A 20,077-nucleotide genomic window follows, 5' to 3' on the forward strand; every position below is an offset into this window, starting at 1 on the left:
TCCTGCATTGCTCGCAAGTTCTTATCCTCACCTAAAAGTTTGGAGGACCCAGGGTGTCCTCATATGTCCTGGGCTGCCTGGCTTGTTGCTCCCACACAGTTATAATCTTGCCAGGGAAACAGGTCCCTAGGGGAGAGGGTAGACCCAGGGTCACTCCAAAAAGCATCCCCTCCTTCCAGGCCCTGCGGCTCCTAACTCTGACAGCTCCTTCCTTACTGGAGCTGTCTTTTGCCCTGTGCAGTGATTGGGACACAGGGGCAAGAGAGGTGTGCAAAGCCTGAGCAAACATGCTGCACGTGGGAGTCTGGAAAAGCCAAGGACACAAAGCCACGTCCACGTTCCCTACCCGCCCCTTCAGCCCCTGTGGGCTGGAGCAGAGCCAAGCTGCAGCCACTCACAAAGCCAGGCTTCTGGCCAGCAGCCCAGGGTCTGGCCACTGACCACTGGGACCAGGATCCTGCCCACCCGCTCCCCACCAAAGCCTCAGTCCCAGGCTTGTGGAGCTGACCCCCTAGGGATGGTGGTAAAGGGGGCTCTGGCCTTCCCAAAGGCTCAGCCAAAGACAAGAACAAAGGCTTCTAAAACAGTTTTAAACTGGGATGCCTTTGTTACTCTAGGAGTAAGAGACTCTATAAGCCAGACATGACACTGAGAATTAATTTTGTTCAGAGATTTGGGGCAGGGAGGACGGATGGGGAGGTTGTATGCTTAAGTTTTTGCACATCTATAGGCAAGAAAATTGTAGCTGGAACTGTGCCTTCAGCCTTTAGCCCAAGACCCTAAGGATTGGAGTTCAAAGACCTCTGGCGTTAGAACATGTGATTAAAGTTTGAGAAGCACAGTTTTATTGACCCCAAATCTGCCCAAACCCTAGGCCCTTGTTCCCTCAGGCAGAAAGCTCTGTGGTCAGTGTGGTCAGGCGATGGCTGCTGTCTCCTTGTCCTTCTGCCCCAGGCAGTAATGAACCTCAGGAAGTGCCCTGAGTCTCTCTGCAGCCTGGGAGAGGAAAAAGGGATATCAGGAGGGCGAGGGCTGTCCAGAATGGTGGTATGGGGTTCTGAGTGCCAGACAGTAGGGGAGGGCGCATGGGGCAGGGAGGGTGGTGATAAGGACTTCTGGGAAAACCGGAAGTTGAAGGAATTGAGCAGCTTCCCAGTCCCAAGGAATGCCCAGGTTATAGGGGTTCTCAGGGTTATGATTGTGGGGACTCCCTTGAGGAAAATAGGGAGAAAAGGGGACCCAAGGACTTGGAGTGCTCCAAGTCCTGACCTGCTCGGGGGTGAGGTCCCTCTGAGCCTGGGCAAGCATTTCGTAGCCAACCATGAATTTCCGGACTGTGGCAGAGCGCAGGAGTGGAGGGTAATAATGAGCATGGAGCTGCCAGTGGTCCCAGTCGGCTCCAGCCTCTGATCCTGTGGGAGCACCTGATAGGAAGAAGGCAGAGATGATTGGGATGGGTCCTTTCTTAGTTCTTCAGCCTAGCTCTTACCCCCAAACCACACTAGGTACCTGAAAACTACATCTCCCAGCATTCCCTTCCAGAGAGGAGACCAGGCATTGGAAAGTACTCTGAAAGACATAGTTTCCCCAAGTTCACTTCTCCACCCTCCATCCCAGCATTCCTGCTCTGAACACTTTCCCTAGCCAATGTTCCACGGCCTGCTGGGAGTTGTAGTCCATGGGGCTGGGCCCCAGAAGCCCAGAGATGGTGTTGAGGACAAAGCCCTCAAAAAGCCTCACCGTGCCAGCCCATGGAGTAGGGAAAGGATGTCTCAAATAGGTTGTCATACTTGGTCAAGAGCTTCTTCATGATGGAGGCTAGATCTGAAATCAGAGCCTGACTCTCAGTCTGGGGCCCAGATGCTGGCCCCACCAGGGCCATCCCCATTGAAAACCTGTCCCCGAGATCCCATTTGGGAGGCTAACCATCACGTTCAGAGGGGGTCAGCTCAGGCAGCCGCCGCACATGTCGACGGGGCAGCAGTAGTGTCTGGAAGGGCCACACTGCCCAGAAGGGGACCAGTACTAACCAGTGCTCACTGGTTAGGACCAGACGTTCCTAGGCAGATTGAATGAAGATGAAGTCATCAAGGTGGGTGTGAAGGGGTCAGCAAATAGGCAAGGGAAGCAGAAGAAAAAATGTACCCTGAAGTCAATGGTTTCTCACCACCTCCACCACTACCACCCTAGTCTAAGGCACCATTCTTTCCTTTAGCTCACTGCTGTCCTCCCAGCAAGTCTCTCTGCTACTTCCCTAACACCCTTCTCCTTCTCACACTTCTCTTTTGGGGTGAGGTTAGGGGCTTCTTGGGGACACAAGGCCCGGCTTTCTCCCACCTTCCTGAGCAGCTCCTGGTGGCCATACTCCATTAGCAGGGGCTCTCCATGCTGACTCTGGTAGGCCCGCTGAGATCGCTCCTCACGCTGGGCAACATCTGGCAGGAAACTGCTGGCCCACACCTGTCAAGGAGCAAGAGAAGAACGGGCAGATCCTTCACCCCCAAGCCTGGGCATCACCAGCATTCTTTTTTTTTTTTGGCTTTTTTGGCTTTTCTAGGGCTGCTCCCACAGCATATGGAGATTCCCAGGCTAGGGGTCTAAACAGAGCTGTAGCCACCGGCCTACACCAGAGCCACAGCAACAAGGTATCTGAGCCCCGTCTGCGACCCACATCACAGCTCACGCAACACCAGATCCTTAACCCAGTGAGCAAGGCCAGGGATCGAACCTGCAACCTCACGGTTCCTAGTTGGATTCGTTAACCACTGTGCCACGACAGGAACTCCTCACTAGCATTCCTCCTCTGTCCCTTCTTTTACTCCAGTTTCCTGCCCCACAGCGTTGGCTGGGACTCAGTCCAGAAATCCAGCAAAGACCCTGATGCACTTACCTGGCAGTGGGGGTGGGGGTTGGAACAGCCCATCATGGCTCCTTTGTTTTCAAAGATCTATGAAGTAGGGGTAGGGAGATTTGTAGCCAAAAAAGACACCAAGTCAACCCCTCCCAACCAAATCCTGTTGAAATAAAAATGGCACTCCCCAGAACCAAATTTCACCACCCCCTCCCGGCCCATCCAGGGAAAAGGATGACCTCACAGACCTGCACCCAAGGGTACTGGGCACCCAGCTCCTCCGTGACTGAGGCCCAGGCATCAACGACAGCTCGGATCTCAGGGACTGACATGAGTGGCAGTGTCACATCCGACCAGGGGTGGAAGCACATGACCTTACTAGGTGGTGAAGGAAGGAGAGGTGACAGGGATATAGGGCTCGCTGTGCTGGGGCTGGAGCCCAATTCCAGTCCTCAGTCCAGGCATCGAATTGAAGGATGTAAGAGAGGAAATTCATAGTTACCAAACTCCTCGAGCAGCCTCTGCTTGGAAAAGGGGGTGATCACCGGGTCCTAAGATAAAGGAGTATCACTCTCTGCAACAGAAGTCCCCCAGCAAGGTCCAGCCTCTCCCCCCACCCAGGCCCCACCCGCAGCAGCTCCAACCAGGTTACCTGGACTAGGGGCATCAGGCTGCAGAGCTGGGAAGTCGTTGTCAAACAAGAAGGTGCCTTCATAGTGGGGATTCACCTACTGACAAGGGTGGGCTAGAAGTATTTGCTGGCCCACACCACAAGACGTTTTGGAGGGCATCGAAGTTACAAGGGAGTGGGGAAGGCTCACTCGGGGGTCAAAAAGGCTATGACCAAGGAGGTGCACTCCCTTGTGAGTGAAGGGAAGCTCTAACTGGGGAGGGAAAAGGCTACTCCCCCCAGCCCGGCCCGCACCTGTAGGATCTAAAGACTTACCTCTCCATTGGCCCGTGTGGCCCCCGGACACAGAGGGTTGTGGGGATCATGGCGGGGTACTGACGTAAGAAGCGGAGGTTCTACCTGCCCCTGCCAGGGCCGCTTCATTCGGTGAGCTGAGACCAGCACCCATTCATCTTGCAGCGGGTTGTAGCGGATATGCTGATGCTCTGGGAGCAGAGTCAAGATCAGTCAACAGCTCCCCGCCCCCTTCTCCCCCGGGTCTCACCCACCCGCAGGCCCAAGCTCGGAGGCACCCTCTTGGCCCCGTCCTGCTCAGGAGCTAAAGGCTCGGGCTTGAGTGTTCCCAGAGCTAATTAGCCTGCAGGAACACTATTGTGTCCCTTCGCAGAGCTCGTCTGAATGGATGGGCGCGCCGACCTGCGGGTAGGGACGACAACTTCCTAAGGAAAGGGAGGGCTCGCCTTCGCGTCCCAGGGAGTCCCGGCCGCCCTGCAGTTACCGCTCGCCCGGAAGGTTGTGGCCATGGCGTCCGCCTCTGACGCCTGCTGGCGCTGCTCGGGACACGCTCCGCTGTGCGACAAGAGCAACACCGGGAGATATAACCTGGAACTTCTGTCTCCTCACCACGCCGCACCCTTTAGGTCTGCCCAGCCCCGCCCCGCCCTCGACGATTGGACAGCCGCCAGCACGTGACTGCCTGGAAGGCCGCCCCGGGCACCTGGGGGCGGGGCTCAGGACTCCTATCGCTGCAAGGGGGCGACCTTGTTGATCCCACCCCACCCTCGGGCTCACGCTGGTACTCCTGAAAAAACTTCTGTGAAAACTGCTTACTATAGATTGCGGATGCTTACAAGATTTCTTTGGTGCATTAAGTCATTCATTTGGTCATTCACTCAGCAAATACTTACTGAGCATGTACTAAGTGCCAGGCACCTAGGCTCCATGTGGAGCAAAGGGATGGCCCTGTGTGTACAAGTCAGGTGTGGTCTCTGCCCTCCCAGAGCTTTACATTCTAGGATCAAGTGAGGGTATGTCCCTGGATCCATAATCACCTCATTTACCAGCTCAGTGGCTCTGGTGGAGGAAAGGCAAGGGGTTGGGGGTGGGGGTCTGTGGGATTTAAACTGCTTCAGCTAAACCCAGGCCTCAGGTACTACCTGGAGGAATAGAAACGTCACCATAACCCTACCCTATCCGCACCAGTCAACAGAAATAGGTTTGCGGAAAAAGGGCTAAGTAACCATATTCTCTTTTGTATGCGTGCACACACATACACGCGCAGACAGAACAAAAAGTGGTCAGGGTAAGAGAGCTACAAGAAATCTGAAAAAGTGGGGTGGAAAGGACGGTCAGTAGTTACAGTCACCATCTGGGTGGGGTCGGGGTGTTTCTTTTATATACCCCATTCCCTTCAACTTTTCCTTGGAACAAACCAATTGGCTAACTCTAGGATAAAATTCAAATGAATTCCTCACCTGGCACTTTTATTATTTATTTTTTATTTATGTGGCCACACCCGTGGCATATGGAAGTTCCTGGGCCAGGAATCGAACCCGTGCCACACTAATGACCAAGTGACAATGCCGGATCCTTAACCCACTGAGCCACAATAAAACACCCCTGGCTCTTTTAAACAATCATCTAAATATTGCCTGAATCTCCTTCCCATTTCACAGAAACTGCAAGGTTACCCAGAGGATAAATGGCCAAGCTGAGATTTGAACCCAAGTTTCCAGGCTCTTCCTGATGCTCTGAAATGCTGAGACTTCAGAAAGCCCCAAGATAGAGTTCCTGTCATGGCTCAGCAGGTTAAGAACCCAACTCATATCCATGAGGATGTGGGTTCAATCTCTGGCCTCACTCAGTGGGTTAAGGAGCCGATGTTGCTCTGGGCTATGGTGTAGGCCGGCAGCTCTGATTTGATTCCTAGGCTGGGAACTTCTATATGCTGCAGGTGCAGCCCTAAAAAGGAAAAAAATTTTTAAAAGATCAGGTGTATCCCTGAAAGAAAAAAAAAAAAAAAAAAAGGAAATTTACTGAGCTAGGAGATGGGCTGTAGCACTGAGGTCCCTTCCCCCAAGCCAGACCAGGACAAGTCAGTTTTTGCTGTGCTCAGATGTAAAAACTGGGTCGTAGGTCATTTACTTTATCTCTGCCCTAGGGGCCTCAGGCTGGAATCTAAAGAGGCCACTTGGTAGGAGAAGGGAGCGGTGAGTTTTACCTGTCTCACTGGCTGCTCAAAATATAGGGAAGAAAGGGGATAAAAGATGTGCTTTTGTGGAAAGGGAATGCTGCCTGCTGTTCCAGTAAACAATAAATGTTGTCACTGCATTACCCACCAGTCACTCCCCAAAGGTGCACCCTGAAGGAAATTCAGGATGGAGAAAAATAGGAAGCATTATTGGTTTGGTTACTGGCCTTAGATAGTTAAGATACATACCTAAGGAATAATTTCAGTGAGCTCAGATTCTTATGCCTTCCCTTACCTAGAAAAGTCTAAAATCATTAACTTAAGCTGTCTATATTTATGATCAGCAATAAAACAACAACTTTTGTTGTTCAACTATCTGGTTTTTCCCCTCCAGCAAAAAAAAAAAAAAAAAAAAAAAAAACAACCTCCTATATATCTTGGCTCCTCCCTTGTATCTTGGGAGAAGTTCCTCAGAGTAATCTGAGAGGCCCTCTCCCAGGCTATGGCTATAGTCCTTGGTAAGGTTAAGACGTAACTCGCAACTTTTAGTATGTGTGTTTTTCTTCAGTCTACATTTTCCACTTTCTCAACTATCCTTTTTCTTTTTTTTTTTTTTTTTGGCCTTTTCAGGGCCACACCTGCAGCATATTGAAGTTGCCAGGCTAGGGGTCAAATCAGAGCTGCAGCTGCCAGCCTACTCCACAGCCATAGCAACATGGGAACCAAGCTGAGTCTGCGACCAGCACAACAGCTCTCAGCAACGCTAGCTCCTTAACCCACTGAGCGGGGCCAGGGATCAAACCCGCCTCCTCGTGGATGCTAGTCAGGTTTTACTGCTGAGCTGCAACAGGAACTCCTGTCTTTTGTTCTTTGAGTGACTGGATTTTGGAGGCAGCTCATTTTCTCAAGAACACCAGTGCTTCAGTACCACTCTGTGGATCATGCCAACTCACTCCTGACCCCCTTCAGAAATATCTATTCAGGAACATTTCCAAACCTCTCCTCTTTCTGTGTCTACTTGAGGTCACTTTTTGGAGGAAGAGGAGAATGACTGAGATGGGGCTTACCCAGCTCTTTCCCCACAAGATCCTGGAGGTGTGACCTCTCCTACAATACCTAGGGGAGATGGCTCTGACCGCCCCCCATCCCCGCCACAGTCTTCATTCCTCTTCCTGGGGTCACAGACTCTCTTAAGGCACAAGGGATATTATTTTCTTTTCTTTTAAATAGTGTGTGCTGGAGTTTCTGTTGTGGCTCAGATGGTTAAGAACCCAACTAGTATCCATGAGGCCATGGGTTCAATCCCTGGCCTTGCTTAGTGGGTAAAGGATCTGGCATTGCCATGAGCTGTGGTCACAGATGAGGCTTGGATTCTGCGCTGCTGTGGTAGGCCAGGAGCTACAGCTCAAATGACCACTAGCCTGGGAACTTCCATATGCCTGGGGTGTAGCCCTAAAATAAATAGTAAATAAAGTGTGCTGGAGAAGCTTTTTGAAAGACCAGGAAGGGGAGCAGCAGGCCTAGACAAGACTCTGCCTAAAACAGGGGGGCAGAGGCCATATTTTTGTGCTAGTCCCTGCTACTCAAGGGGTTCTTCAAGAATAGTCAGTTCAGGAGTGTCACAGAAGCCAGAACAAATTGAAAAAAAAAAACCATGTTCCCTCAATCCTTCATTTTCCTCTAAATAACACTTTCTCTTTATTACCAGTCCATCCTAAAAAGAAAACAAAGAAAAAGAAAAAGGAGTTCCCTGATAGCCTAGTGGGTTATGGAGCCAGCATCATCATTGCTTTTGCTTAAGTCACTGCTGTGCTGAGGGTTCAGTCCCTGGCCTGGGAACTTCTGCATGCCACAGGTGTGATCAAGATCTAAAAAAGAAAGTTGAGGAGTTCCCGTCATGGCTCAGTGGTTAACGAACCCAACTAGTATCCATGAGGACGTGGGTTCTGTCCCTGGCCTCGCTCAGTGGTTAAGGATCTGGCATTGCCGTGAGCTGTGGGTAGGTCGCAGACAGGGCTGGGATCCCATGTTGCTATGGCTGTGGTGTAGGCTTACAGCTATAGTTCCGATTAGACCCTTAGCCTGGGAACCTCTGTATGCCGTGAGTGCCACCCAAAAAAAAGACCAGAAAAAAAAAAGTTGAATCAGTAATGATACCTAACTCTTATGCTCTCTCCCTCCTAAGTTTGGTCAGGTTTTCTGACTCTAAAGGCCTCATTTCTCCCTGGCTCCCTCGCTGCAATTCCTCCTGTAGCTGTAAGTGAGCCCTGTAGAGGCCAAAAAAAAAAGGCCCCAGAATCACTAGCCGTCTCTCCCTGGGCCTGTGTCCTATCTCCTGATACTCTGAGCTGCAGATTCTATTCTTCCCAAGGAATTTTAGCCCAAGCTCAGGTTCCAGCCCCTCAAATACTCCATCTTCCCAGCCTCTACTCTTATCTGCACAGTACACTGTAACATATCTTTTGCTCTGTAGCAGTCAGGGTAGATAATCTTAGTTGCTGTAACAAACAGCCCCCAAACTCAGTGGCTTAGCATCACAGTCCATGTGGAGGAGAGGGGGGAGCTCTGTCCCAAGCAGCATTTCGAATTCTCCACTAGCTAATCGTATGTAACCATGATAATAGAGAATATCAAGTATTTCACGGAAGATTCTAGAAGCCAGACCTGGAAGTGTCATACCTTATTTCTATCTATACTTCATTGGCTAGAACACAGTCATACGGCCTCACTAACTACAAAGTAGACTGAAATGTAATACGGCTGCCCAAGGGCAAAATGGGTGGATTTGTGAATGTATAGCATCATCTCTGCTACATGCCCCTACTGAGAAATCCAATGACCATTTCTCATCATTTTATAGGACCATTCAATTATATTTGACTGTGTTGATCCTTCAATCCATCACTCTCATGTGTGAGACAACACTCTTCTAGTTCTCTTCTCCTTTATTTATATAACACATATGACACTACATGCCAGACACTAAATTTTTTTTTTTTTGTCTTTTTTAGAGTCGCACCCAAAGCATATGGAGGTTCCCAGTCTAGGGGCTGAATCAGAGCTGTAGCCACTGGCCTACACCACAGCCACAGCAACACAGGATCTGAGCCCCATATGTGACCTATACCACGGCTCCCGGCAATGCTGGATCCTTAACCCACTGAGCAAGGTCAGGGATCGAACCCAAGTTCTCATGGTTACTAGTTGGGTTTGTTAACAGCTGGGCCACAATGGGAATACCCAGACACTAAATATTAATGTACTTTTTTTTTTTTTTTTTGGCTGTACCCACCACATATGGCAGTCACCAGGCTGGGATCAAACCTGTGCCTAAGCAGTAATCTGGGCTGCTGTAGAGACAATGTCGGATGCTTAACCCACAGTGCGGGAACTCTTGAAGGTGTGTACTTTTATTCATCCCCTTTTACAGGTGGGAAGACTGAGTCACAAATAGTTTAAGTAACTTGTCCAAGATCACACAACTAGTAGGTGGCAGAAGCCAGGCTTTTAACCCTGTCATTCCTGCCCAGAGTGTCTTTCTGTTAGTTAGTTAGTTAGTTAGTTAGTTAGTTAGTTAGTTTTAAGAATATAACGTTAGGAATTCCCGCTGTGGCCCAGTGGGAACCCCACTAGTATCCATGAGGACGCGGGTTCCACCCCTGGCCTCGATCAGTGGGTTAAGGATCCGGCATTGCTGTGAGCTCTGGTATATGTCGCAGACACAGCTGGCGCCTGCAGCTCCAATTTGACCCATAGCCTGGGAACTTCCATATGCTGTGGGTACGGCCCTAAAAAGACAAAATAATAATAATAATAACGTGAATTTATTTTTTAAAAAAACTTTACTGGAACAGAGTGTCTTTCTTATCACTGCACCATGCTGCCTCTTTTCTCTTTTGCTTCTGTTCTTTATCACTCCCTGGCTGGCGATAACCTTCGGCTGGTTTACAAAGGCCCTCCTCTCACATTTTGGGCTTCAGAATAAAGAATGAATTGTCGGTCCCCAGAAGACCCGGCGCTGTGTCTCTCCTCGGTGCCTTTGCTCTTGGAGTAGGTCTCACTGCTTCAACGGAATGACCTTCCCATCTGTCTTAAAGACACTGCTCAAGTGTCACCCACTCCAGAAAGCCTTCCATAACGTTCCCAAGTTGAGGAACCTCCTCCCATCTTCGGTGCTAGCAAAGGCGGGCCTTAAGCATCACAAGTCCCGGAAGGCTCTGCTTCCGGGCTTGCCTGCTTCACCAGTCAGTGAGCTCCGGCAGGACAGTCCATTCTGAGCCTCACTACCTTCCCGCTACCCGCGAGCAGGACTGCGCTAGGAGAGACTCAGACTAGAGCACCCAATACCCGCTGCTGGAAAGGCTTGACCCCGCCCCCTCGCCTGATGCGCGCGGCGTCGCCCGGCCTCTCGGCGCTCCCGGCTCCCCGCTCCTGCCGAAGTAATGGTTCAACCCGGGAGGCGGTGCCCCGGTGCTCCAACAGTTCCGATTGGCCAGGATGAGCCGTACCACGGCAGTGGCGGGGGAACGGGTCGTGGACCCTGAGCCGCAGACCCGGAGGCAGTGAGGGTCACAGCCTCAGGCCCCAGGTTCCTTTTGCGCTGCGCTGTGCCAGGCCCCTCGCGAGAATGCAGTGGCCCGTGGGCCGGCGGTGGGCATGGGCCGCACTGCTGCTGGCGGCCGTAGCTGTGCTGGCCCAGGTGGTCTGGATCTGGCTGGGCACCCAGAGTTTCATCTTCGAGCACGAAGAGATCGCGCTGCTGGCGCGGCAGTATGCTGGTGAGCGGGCGGGTGAGCGGGTGAGTGAACGGGAGGAGGGAAGCGGGCTAGGGAGGGCCGGACCGAGCTAGAGGTTCCGGGAGCACCATTCCCCAGTTGGAGACCGGTGCTGGCCCAGACTTTGTTACTCTTCTGTCCCCGCCAGGGCTGGACCACGAGCTGGCCTTTTCTCGGCTGATCGTGGAGCTGCGGCGGCTGCACCCAGGCCACGTGCTGCCCGATGAGGAACTGCAGTGGGTGTTCGTGAACGCGGGAGGCTGGATGGGCGCCATGTGCCTTCTGCACGCCTCGCTGTCCGAGTATGTGCTGCTCTTCGGCACCGCCCTGGGCTCTGGCGGCCACTCGGGTCAGTGCTGGAGGCGGGCGGGTCTGGGAGGCTGAAGCTGTCCAAAGGCCCATGCCCTCCTTTTCTGGTGTTTGGCCAGGCCATGGGATGGTTCCGATATCCTGATACGCGGTATCCATTTGATTGTCCCACAGGGCGCTATTGGGCTGAGATCTCAGATACCATCATCTCTGGCACTTTCCACCAGTGGAGAGAGGGCACTACCAAAAGTGAGGTCTTCTACCCAGGTGGGTAGGGTGGCTCTGCCAGAGAGGTGGGTCTCTTCATTCTGGGTTGCCTGTAGTTGGGGGAAAGAGCCATAGCCTGGAAAAGGAGTGCGTTAAGGGGGCCCTCCTCCTGTTCCTTGACCCCCTACATGAGCCACAGGTGGTTGGTTGAGGGTCACTGAGCCCCTGTTGCTTTCCTCTATCAAAAGGAAACAAAAGAGCTTCCTATTAACTAGGTCTGATTTTTATCTTCCAAGACACTCTTTTCCTCATGGAGTATTCCAGCAGTTGCTGGGGAGACAGGTAATTAGAAATGCTCTCCTGCCCCCAAAGAGAGACAGACAGTTGTCTTCCTTTTTTTTGTATAATGAAACGTTGGGACTTCTAAGTAACATTAAGGTTGAAGATTACAAGCATGGCAGGCATTGTAACCAAACAGCTGTATTTCTGAGAAAGCCTGGCAAGTCTTGAATTTACCTCTCCCTGTCCAACAGGCCCAGCCCAAGTTTAGTTAAACTTCAGCTTGACCTGTGGGAGACTTCCATGACTCCCAGACAATAGCCCAGGGTGAGGCCAAGGAGGAGAGCTTAGTCGTGGCCATCTTGGCCTTTTAACCCTCCAGATAGGCAACCAGGCCGGTGAGGTTAGGCTTTTCCTCTCTGGAAGCTCCCTCTCCATTCCCTACCTCTAGACGGCCCACAGGCCAGGGAGGTGGCAACAGTGGAAGGGCAGGGCCAGGGTCCTCATGTGGGTGCTCCCTGTGCCCCCAGGGGAGACAGTGGTGCACGGGCCTGGCGAGGCAACGGCTGTGGAGTGGGGGCCAAACACATGGATGGTGGAGTACGGCCGGGGTGTCATCCCATCTACCCTGGCCTTCGCGCTGGCTGACACCATCTTCAGCACCCAGGACTTCCTCACTCTCTTCTACACCCTCCGAGCCTATGCCCGGGGCCTCCGGCTTGAACTTACCACCTACCTCTTCGGCCAGGACCCCTGACCAGCCAGGCCTGAAGGAGGACCTGTGGATGGACAGGAGCGGGCAGGCCCGCACACATCCACTTGCCAGAGCCCATGTGGAAAGACAGGGACACACAACACACAGATACAGAGTTCCTGGTGTACAAGCAGGGCCACACACATGCTTTATACAACCATAGAGACTCATGGGAACATACGGGACACACAGACACTGACTGCTGTGGATATGGCAGCATCACGCATTCGCACCCATCCAGAGAGGGAGCCCCACGTATACCCAGGGGGCCAGTCATGTTCCAGTGTACACCCACAGGCTCAACTCACTAACTCAGGCCTTTCCAGAGCTTCTCTGCCCCTAGTCAGGGCTCTGGAGTTAGGGATGGGGTGGCAGTCACAAACTGCCTGGGTCTGACCCTTCAACCCAGCAGCAGCTTGGGGCGGGTGGGATGAGGGAGAAGAGGAGCTGCCTTTGGAGGCTCCCTTCACCTGCAGCCATGACGCCCTTCCCCTTCATCTCCTTGTCCTCACCATATGCCTTACCCTAGTCTGTTCCCCTGCTATGCAAGTCCCCTCGTGCCTGTCCCCCACCCTCCAAACCAAGTTATCTGGAAACCAGAATAATGCAGAAATTGCTGAGGTCATACTTCCCCCCAGAGTATGATGGGGATGGGGAGGCTGGCCTCAGCGCAGGGCCCACTGGGAGAGGACCTGGATAGGTGGGCCCAGGTCCAAGGGGCCATGGCTGGTCTAGAGAAAGCCTTGTCTGCCCACACACACAGACCCCCATCGCAGTTTCCAGACACTGCCCTTGCTACATTCTCTGTCCATCTGTCTGTCTCTGTTAATAAAGACCTGTTGAACAGTTTCATTTCTTCGTGTGTCTGAGCAGCAGGTAAAGAAGCTCTTAACTCTTGGGGGCCTCAGAAAGGCCTCTCCCTTGCTGCGTATGATTCAGTTTATGACAGACTTTTTCCCTATATACTTTAGTGTTTCCAGAAATCACCTAGCAGGCTCGTTGATGCTGCAAATGATTGTCCCCATCAGTTCTGAGTTGAGGCCTCAAGATTAGCAGGTTTAGTAAGATTCTCTACACCAGGTTTGATTTAAGAAATTTAGGGCGAGAGGTCCCATCGTGGCTCAGCGGAAACAGATCTGACGAGCATCCATGAGGACACAGGTGCAGTCCCTGGCCTTGCTCAGGGGGGTAAAGATCTCGTGTTCCCGTGAGCTGTGGTGTAGGTTGCAGATCTGGTGTGGCTGTGGTGTAGGCCAGTGGCTACAGCTCTGATTCAACTCCTAGCCTGGGAACCTCCATATGCCGCAGGTGCGGCCCTTAAAAAAAAAGAAATTTAGGTCTAGGTGAGGTGGTGCACATCTTGGTCTTGCCTTTGCCTCTGCCAGTAGTGTTCTGGAAGCAGTCCTGGGCATCCACGCCCTGGATGACCACGGGGTGGCAGTGTGCAACCACTTTTGAGCTGAAAGGCATACTCATTCTCCATCTGCTTTTTTTCTGGGTTTTCAGACTATCATCTACCTCTACCCAAGGCAGGAGTTTCCTGCCTTTTCTAGGACCCTCCCACTTCTGTGGAGGCTCCCAGGTATGTGGAGCAGACACACTCTCTGGCGGGTGCTGAGACTAGGGTGAGGCAAGAGGGGTGCCAAAGTTGCACACTCCCAGGGACCCTGCACTGCCTCACCCTCCTGACCCTCCTCTGAGGTTGAGCAAGGCCTCTCACTTCTTAGGACTTCCGGTGTATTAAAAATGGAAGGAACATAGTTATAGAGAATGTCTACTCTGGGAGTTGCTGTCATGGCTCAGTGGTAACGAACCTAACTAGTATCCATGAGGACACAGGTTCAATCCCTGGCCTCGCTCAGTGAGTTAAGGATCCAGCGTTGCCGTGTGAGCTGTGGTGTAAGTCACAGACACAGCTTGGATCTGGCGATGCTGTGGCTGTGGCGTAGGCTGGCAAATGTAGTTCCAATTCAAACCCTCTATGCCACAGGTGTGGCTCTAAAACGACAAAAAAAAGAAAAAGAATGTCTATTCTAAAAACGTGATATTCTAATAAGCAAAAATACAAAAGGCTACATGTATAACCACCTGGAAACAACATCAGTCTAAGTTTGTGGCTCAGAATGAATGTGAGGCCCAGGCAAAATGGCTGAGCTGACCCCACCACCACCACGTTGTCCATGACAGGTCCTAACTGGGGTCTCTCCATTGATCACATGATCACAGGTTGCAAAGTCAAGCCTCGGGATATCGCCCACCCTGTAACCCAGCTTTTCCTCTGAGCCCAGAGCCCACCTCTGTTAGGGATGCCCAGCTCCCTTTGTCCTTCCTCCCTTTCAAACAGGACTAGTCTCCCAGACCCTTCCCCATCTCGCTAGCTAGGTCGAGTGGTTATTTCTTCTCACTTCGATATGACACAATTAATTACTCCTAAAACACTCGGCTTGCAAGACACTACTCTTCCTTCACTGACTCCTTTGCTAGATTTCTTTTTTTCTTCTTTTTTGGCCATTCCTGCAGCATGCGGAAGTTCCCAGGCCAGGGTGAAAACCCAGGCCACAGCAGAGACCTGAGCCACTGCATTGACAATACTGGATCCTTAACCTGTTAAGCTAAGAGAGCTCCCTGTTTGGTCATTCTTACCACGTCAACCTAACTTCCCATGTCTATGCTGTTCTGAGGTGATTGCAACCATTTTTTAAAGTTTTATTGAAACATAGTTGATTTATGGGAGTTCCCGTCATGGCACAGTGGTTGACGAATTTGACTAGGAGCCAAGAAGTTGCAGGTTCGATCCCTGGTCTTGCTCAGTGGGTTAAGGATCTGGCATTGCCGTGAGCTGTGGTGTAGGTCGCAGACGTGGCTCGGATCCCGCGTTGCTGTGGCTCTGGCGTAGGCCGGTGGCTACAGCTCTGATTAGACCCCTAGCCTGGGAACCTCCATATGCTGCGGGAGCAGCCCTCGAAAAGGCAAAAAAAAAAAAGAAATATAGTTGATTTACAATGTTGCAATGTTGTAATAATTTCTGCTATACAACAAAGTGATTCAGTTATACATGTACACACATCTATTCTTTTTCAGATGCTTTTTTCATATAGATCATCACAGAATACTAGGTAGAGTTCCCTGGTATTCTGCTCTGCTGTACAGCAGGTCCCTGTGGGCCAGTCATTCCGTATATCACAGTGTGCATATGGCAATTCCAAACCCCCAATCCATCCTTCCCCCTCCCCACCTGTCCCCTTTGGTAGCTATAAGTTTCTTTTATACCAGTTTTATTGAGATATAATTGACATATAAGTTTCTATTAGTTTAAGGTATACAATATAATGATCTGATAAGTGCCCGTATTCTGAAATGATTACCACAAGTTTAGTTAACATCCATTACCTCACACAGTTACATTTTTTTTTCTTTTGGCCTCACCCCAGGCATGTGGAATTTCCCAGACCAGGGATCAGACCTATGCCACATCAGTAGCGACACCAGATCCTTAACCTGCTAGGCCACCAAAGAACTCCTAGGTTAGCCTTTTTTTTTTTTTTTTTTAGATTCCACATGTAAATGAGAACATAATAGCATTTGCTTTATCTGATTATTTCACTTAGCGTTCTGCCCTCAAGGATGAATGAATAAAGAAAATCTTACACAGAAATATGCTTACACTCACAGAATGGAATATTATTCAACCATAGAAAAGAAGGAAATCTTTCCATTTGCAACAACATGGCTGGATCTTGAGGAGCAACTGTTTGTCTTGATTCCTAATTTTTTTTTAGAGGTGTTTAATTGTGCCTTTTCTTTCTTTTTTTTTCTTTTTTTTTTTTTTGGTCTTTTTAGGGCTGCACCTGCAGCATATGGAGGTCCCCAGGCTAGGGGTTGAATTGGAGCTATAGCCGCTGGCCTACACCACGGCCACAAAAATGCCAGATCCAAGCCTCGTCTTCAACGGCGACACCAGATCCTTAACCCACTGAGCGAGGCCAAGGATCAAACCTGCATCTTCATGGATACTAGTTGGATTCCTTTCTGCTGAGCCTTGATGGGAACTCAATGATTCCTAATTTTTTTGTCTCAACCTAAACTTCCTCTGAGATCCAGATTCTGATATCTGACTGCTTTCATGGCCACTTGCCGTATCTACTTGACCAACTAATTGGCATTTCAAACTTTAAATGTTCAAGGTAAACTGATTTCTCTCCCAGTCTTGCACTTCTTGCAGTCTTTACTGCCTTGGTTAAGGGTACCTCCACTTACCCAGCTGCCTCGGTCCAAAGGCTTGGAGTCATCTTGGATGACTCTCATTCTCTCACATTCTACATTCAAGACATGAGCAGGTCCTTTGAGCATCTAACCACTTCTTTCCACCTCCACTGCTACCACTCTGGTCCAAGCCATCATCATCTCTTGCCTGGATTTCTGCCATGGCCTCCTAATTGAGCTTCATCCTGTGTGGAGTGTTCACACAACAGCTAGAACCAGACATTCACATTCTGCTCAGACACTTCCATTGGCTTCCCATCTCATTCACTGCCTTTCTCTGCCTCTGGGAACCTACTCCAAGATCCATGTTATCTCTGACCAAACATCCAACTGTTCACCTTGGCCACTATGTTCTAGCCTAGTGGCCCCCTTGCTTTTCTTCTGACACATCAAGCAAACTTCCACTTCAGGATATTATGCACCTGCTGTTCTGATTGCTGTGCTCTTCCCTGGGTATCCCCACAGCTCTTGCTCCCCTCCTTCAGTTCCTGCTCAGTGAGTCCTTACCTTAACATTTGGGTAACACAGTCCTTCTGTGTTGGTCTTAAAATACCTCCACACAATTTTTGATGCCCTTCCTTTTAAGAGGTGAAACCTAATTCCCTTCCTCTTATAGGCTGGACTTAGATACTTTTTTTCTTTTTTTTTTTTTAAGGGCCATGCCTGTAGCATATGGAAGTTCCCAGGTTTGGGACTGAATCAGAGCTGCAGCTGCCAGCCTCTGCTACCACCATAGCAATGCCAGATCCAAGCCAAGTCTGTGACCTACACCACAGCTCATGGCAATACCGGATCCTTAACCTACTGAATGGGGCCAGGGATCAAACCCTCATCCTCATGGATCCTCGTCGGGTTCATTACTGCTGAGCCACAACAGGAACTCCTAGTTGTGTACTTTTAACAAAAAATATGATGCAGAAGTGACAGTGTGTGACTTCTAAAACTAGGCCATAAAAAGCTTTATGAATCACCCTCTGGGGGAAACCAGTTGCCATGTTGGTGGACACCCAGGCGTGAGGTCCTCTCCTATGGAGGGATCCACCTGGGGAGAATAGCCTCCTGACAACGGCCATGTGAGTGGATCGGATCCTCCAGTCCCAGGCACATCTTCAGCTGACTGCAGCCCTAGCCAATATTTTTACTACAACCTCAAAAGAGACAGCCAGAACAACTCAGCTAAGCCACTCTCGAATTCCTGAGTCACAGCATTGTGGAAAAATAAATGTTTGTTGTTTTAAGCTGCTAAGTTTGAGTGTAATTTGTTGCACAGTCGTAGGTAACTAATACATTCTCTCTCTCTATTCCCCTCAGCACATTCTTGCTCTTCTGCATTTTACTTATTGTCATGTGACACATTATATACTCCCATTCCTGGGATTATGCCATTATAATCAGGACTTTGTTTTATTTACTCCTGTGTCCAACAGAGCTTCACATAAAGTAGGTGCTCAGGAAGTACGTGTTGGATGAATAGAAGTCTAGTCTGTCTCTCTCTGTGAGGTATAGGATGGGGCGCGGGGGGGGGACCTATGTGTGGGTGTGAGACAACCTTTCCTCTTTACCGATGGAGAGAAAGGGAGAGAGCGAACCCAGGTTACAGGCAGGTTATTCCTCCCCCTCTGGCCTTCCCAGTTGTGCTCTCCTGGCCCAGACCCCAAAGGTGAGTTTACTGTGCTTGATTGATTCTTTTCTTTTTTTCTTTCTTTCTTTCTTTTCTTTTTTTTTTTTTTTTTCTATTTCTTGGGCCGCTCCCATGGCATATGGAGTTTCCCAGGCTAGGGGTCCAATTGGAGCTGTAGCCACTGGCCTACGCCAGAGCCACAGCAACGCGGGATCCGAGCCACGTCTGCAACCTACACCACAGCTCACGGCAACGCCGGATTCTTAGACCCACTGAGCAAGGGCAGGGACTGAACCCGCCATCTCATGGTTCCTAGTCGGATTCATTAACCACTGTGCCATGACGGGAACTCCTGATTCTTTTCTTTTTTCTTCTTTTTTTTTAAATGCTTTTTTAAGGCCACTCCCGAGGCATGTGGAAGTTCCCAGGCTAGGGGTGGAATCAGAGCTGCAGCCGCCGGCCACAGCAACGCCAGATCCTTAAACCACTGAGTGAGGCCAGTGATGGAACCTGCATCTTCATGGATACTGGTCGGGTTTGTAACCCTCTGAGCCACTAGGGGAACTCCCTGATTCTTTCCTTTGGGGAGTGGCTGCCAGTTCTTTGCCCTTCTCCACCCCTGCAAAGCAATCTCCAAATCCTCAGAAGTGAAATTTCCCCAAGACAATTCCTACCTTTCAAGAAGGATCTTAGCTTTGAGGATGTATGAAGAGCAAAATGCTGATGACTGTTGAATCCGTGAGGAGTAGCAGAGGTTCATTACACTACCTACTCTTCTTGTGTATATGTTTGAAAATTTCCATAATGGAACATAAAAAGAGCTAAAAGCAGAATTTCTGGTGGCCTAGCAATTAAGGTACCTCCTTTCCTTTGAGTATCATGGAAGCTGTGTGTGGAAAGCGGAGCAAGCTGAGCACAGGAGTTGCCTTGGAGGCGGTGACAAAGGAGGGGCCTTGACTCTGCCCCAGGAGAACCACACAAAGCCCTGGTGGCAGGGGTATCAGAAGGTAGTTGGATCACCAAGGCTTCTTGGTAGGGAGGGGTCCGACTGGCTGCCAGATCTGAAATCTGAGCAGATGGGCACTGGAGTGATCTAAGGGTGTGAGTGAGCAGAACTGAAACTCAGTGTGGCCAAGGATGGGCCAAAAAGAACAAAGACTTGGTGCCACAGTGGGAGCTGGGCTGGAGACAATGGTAGAGGCTGAAGACAGGAAGAGCAAAGGGATGTCATCCAGCACAAGTGCTTGTAAGAAGAGCTGGTGGGGAGTTACTGCTGTGGCTCAGCAGAAACGAATCTCACTAGCATCCATGAGGACGAAGATTTGATCCCTGGTCTTGCTCAGTGGGTTAAGGATCCAGCGTGGCCGTGAGCTGTGGTGTAGGTTGCAGATGCGGCTCGGATTCCATGTTGCTATAGCTGTGGCGTAGGCCGGTGGCTACAGCTCTGATTAGACCCCTAGCCTGGGAACCTCCATATGCCAAGGGTGTGGTCCTAAAAAGACCAAAAAAGAAGAGCTGGTGGTTCAGACCAAGGCAAGCACAGTCAGAGGAGCCTGGATGGAAGAGGGTGGAGGAGGGAAGAGTCAAAAGTCACACCTGAGTTTCTGCCTATTAGAGGAATCTTGGCCCTGAGACCAGTGTGCTTCCCTGGGTATGAATGAGTTCAGGGATGCTCCTTGGTGCTGAGTTTCACGAAGCAGAGTTTCACACCCATGCCAGGCATTATTCCTACAGAGCATTGCCTTCGTGTTACCCTCAGTGCCTTTTTTTTTTCTTTTTTTTCTTTTTGCCATTTCTTGGGCCACTCCCGTGGCACATGGAGGTTCCCAGGCTAGGGGTCTAATCGGAGCTGTACCCGCAGGCCTACACCAGAGCCGCAGCAACACGGGATCCGAGCCACGTCTGCAACCTACACCA

General features: G+C 50.6%; 2 protein-coding genes across 5 annotated transcripts; one reads left to right on the top strand and one right to left on the bottom strand.

The window, feature by feature from the left end:
• Positions 1-794: 794 nt before the first annotated feature.
• On the bottom strand, positions 795-4,416 carry GALT (galactose-1-phosphate uridylyltransferase). 4 transcript variants are annotated; one of them, XM_047755212.1, is made up of 11 exons: positions 4,261-4,416; positions 3,798-3,967; positions 3,504-3,579; positions 3,354-3,402; positions 3,100-3,229; positions 2,891-2,947; positions 2,338-2,460; positions 1,927-2,059; positions 1,741-1,824; positions 1,270-1,424; positions 823-996 (listed from the first exon to the last, which is right to left on the bottom strand). In XM_047755212.1, the coding sequence occupies exons 1-11, from the start codon at positions 4,283-4,285 to the stop codon at positions 916-918; spliced, it is 1,083 nt and encodes a 360-aa protein (XP_047611168.1). In that variant the 5' UTR covers positions 4,286-4,416; the 3' UTR covers positions 823-915. The 4 variants fall into 4 exon arrangements, with proteins under 4 accessions (XP_047611169.1, XP_047611170.1, XP_047611168.1 ...); XM_047755215.1 differs by having other exon boundaries at positions 4,179-4,382; XM_047755213.1 differs by lacking the exons at positions 1,741-1,824; positions 1,927-2,059 and adding an exon at positions 1,510-1,569 and having other exon boundaries at positions 795-996.
• A 6,012-nt stretch (positions 4,417-10,428) lies between these two features.
• SIGMAR1 (sigma non-opioid intracellular receptor 1) lies at positions 10,429-13,128 on the top strand. The gene is made up of 4 exons (XM_047755225.1): positions 10,429-10,730; positions 10,876-11,076; positions 11,211-11,303; positions 12,053-13,128. The coding sequence occupies exons 1-4, from the start codon at positions 10,580-10,582 to the stop codon at positions 12,277-12,279; spliced, it is 672 nt and encodes a 223-aa protein (XP_047611181.1). The 5' UTR covers positions 10,429-10,579; the 3' UTR covers positions 12,280-13,128.
• The last annotated feature ends 6,949 nt before the right edge of the window (positions 13,129-20,077 follow it).

This window comes from Phacochoerus africanus, chromosome 12, assembly GCF_016906955.1.
Source record: "Phacochoerus africanus isolate WHEZ1 chromosome 12, ROS_Pafr_v1, whole genome shotgun sequence".
Taxonomy (NCBI): domain Eukaryota; kingdom Metazoa; phylum Chordata; class Mammalia; order Artiodactyla; family Suidae; genus Phacochoerus; species Phacochoerus africanus.

Coding starts and splice junctions, on each gene's coding strand:
- SIGMAR1 (XM_047755225.1), top strand. CDS start 10,580: ATGCAGTGGCCCGTGGGCCGGCGGTGGGCATGGGCCGCACTGCTGCTG. Junction 11,077..11,210: donor GGGCTCTGGCGGCCACTCGG/GTCAGTGCTGGA, acceptor ATTGTCCCACAG/GGCGCTATTGGGCTGAGATC. Junction 11,304..12,052: donor AAGTGAGGTCTTCTACCCAG/GTGGGTAGGGTG, acceptor CTGTGCCCCCAG/GGGAGACAGTGGTGCACGGG.
- GALT (XM_047755212.1), bottom strand. CDS start 4,285: ATGGCCACAACCTTCCGGGCGAGCG. Junction 1,825..1,926: donor GACCCCCTCTGAACGTGATG/GTTAGCCTCCCA, acceptor CTCTGATTTCAG/ATCTAGCCTCCATCATGAAG. Junction 1,425..1,740: donor CTACTCCATGGGCTGGCACG/GTGAGGCTTTTT, acceptor TCTTCCTATCAG/GTGCTCCCACAGGATCAGAG.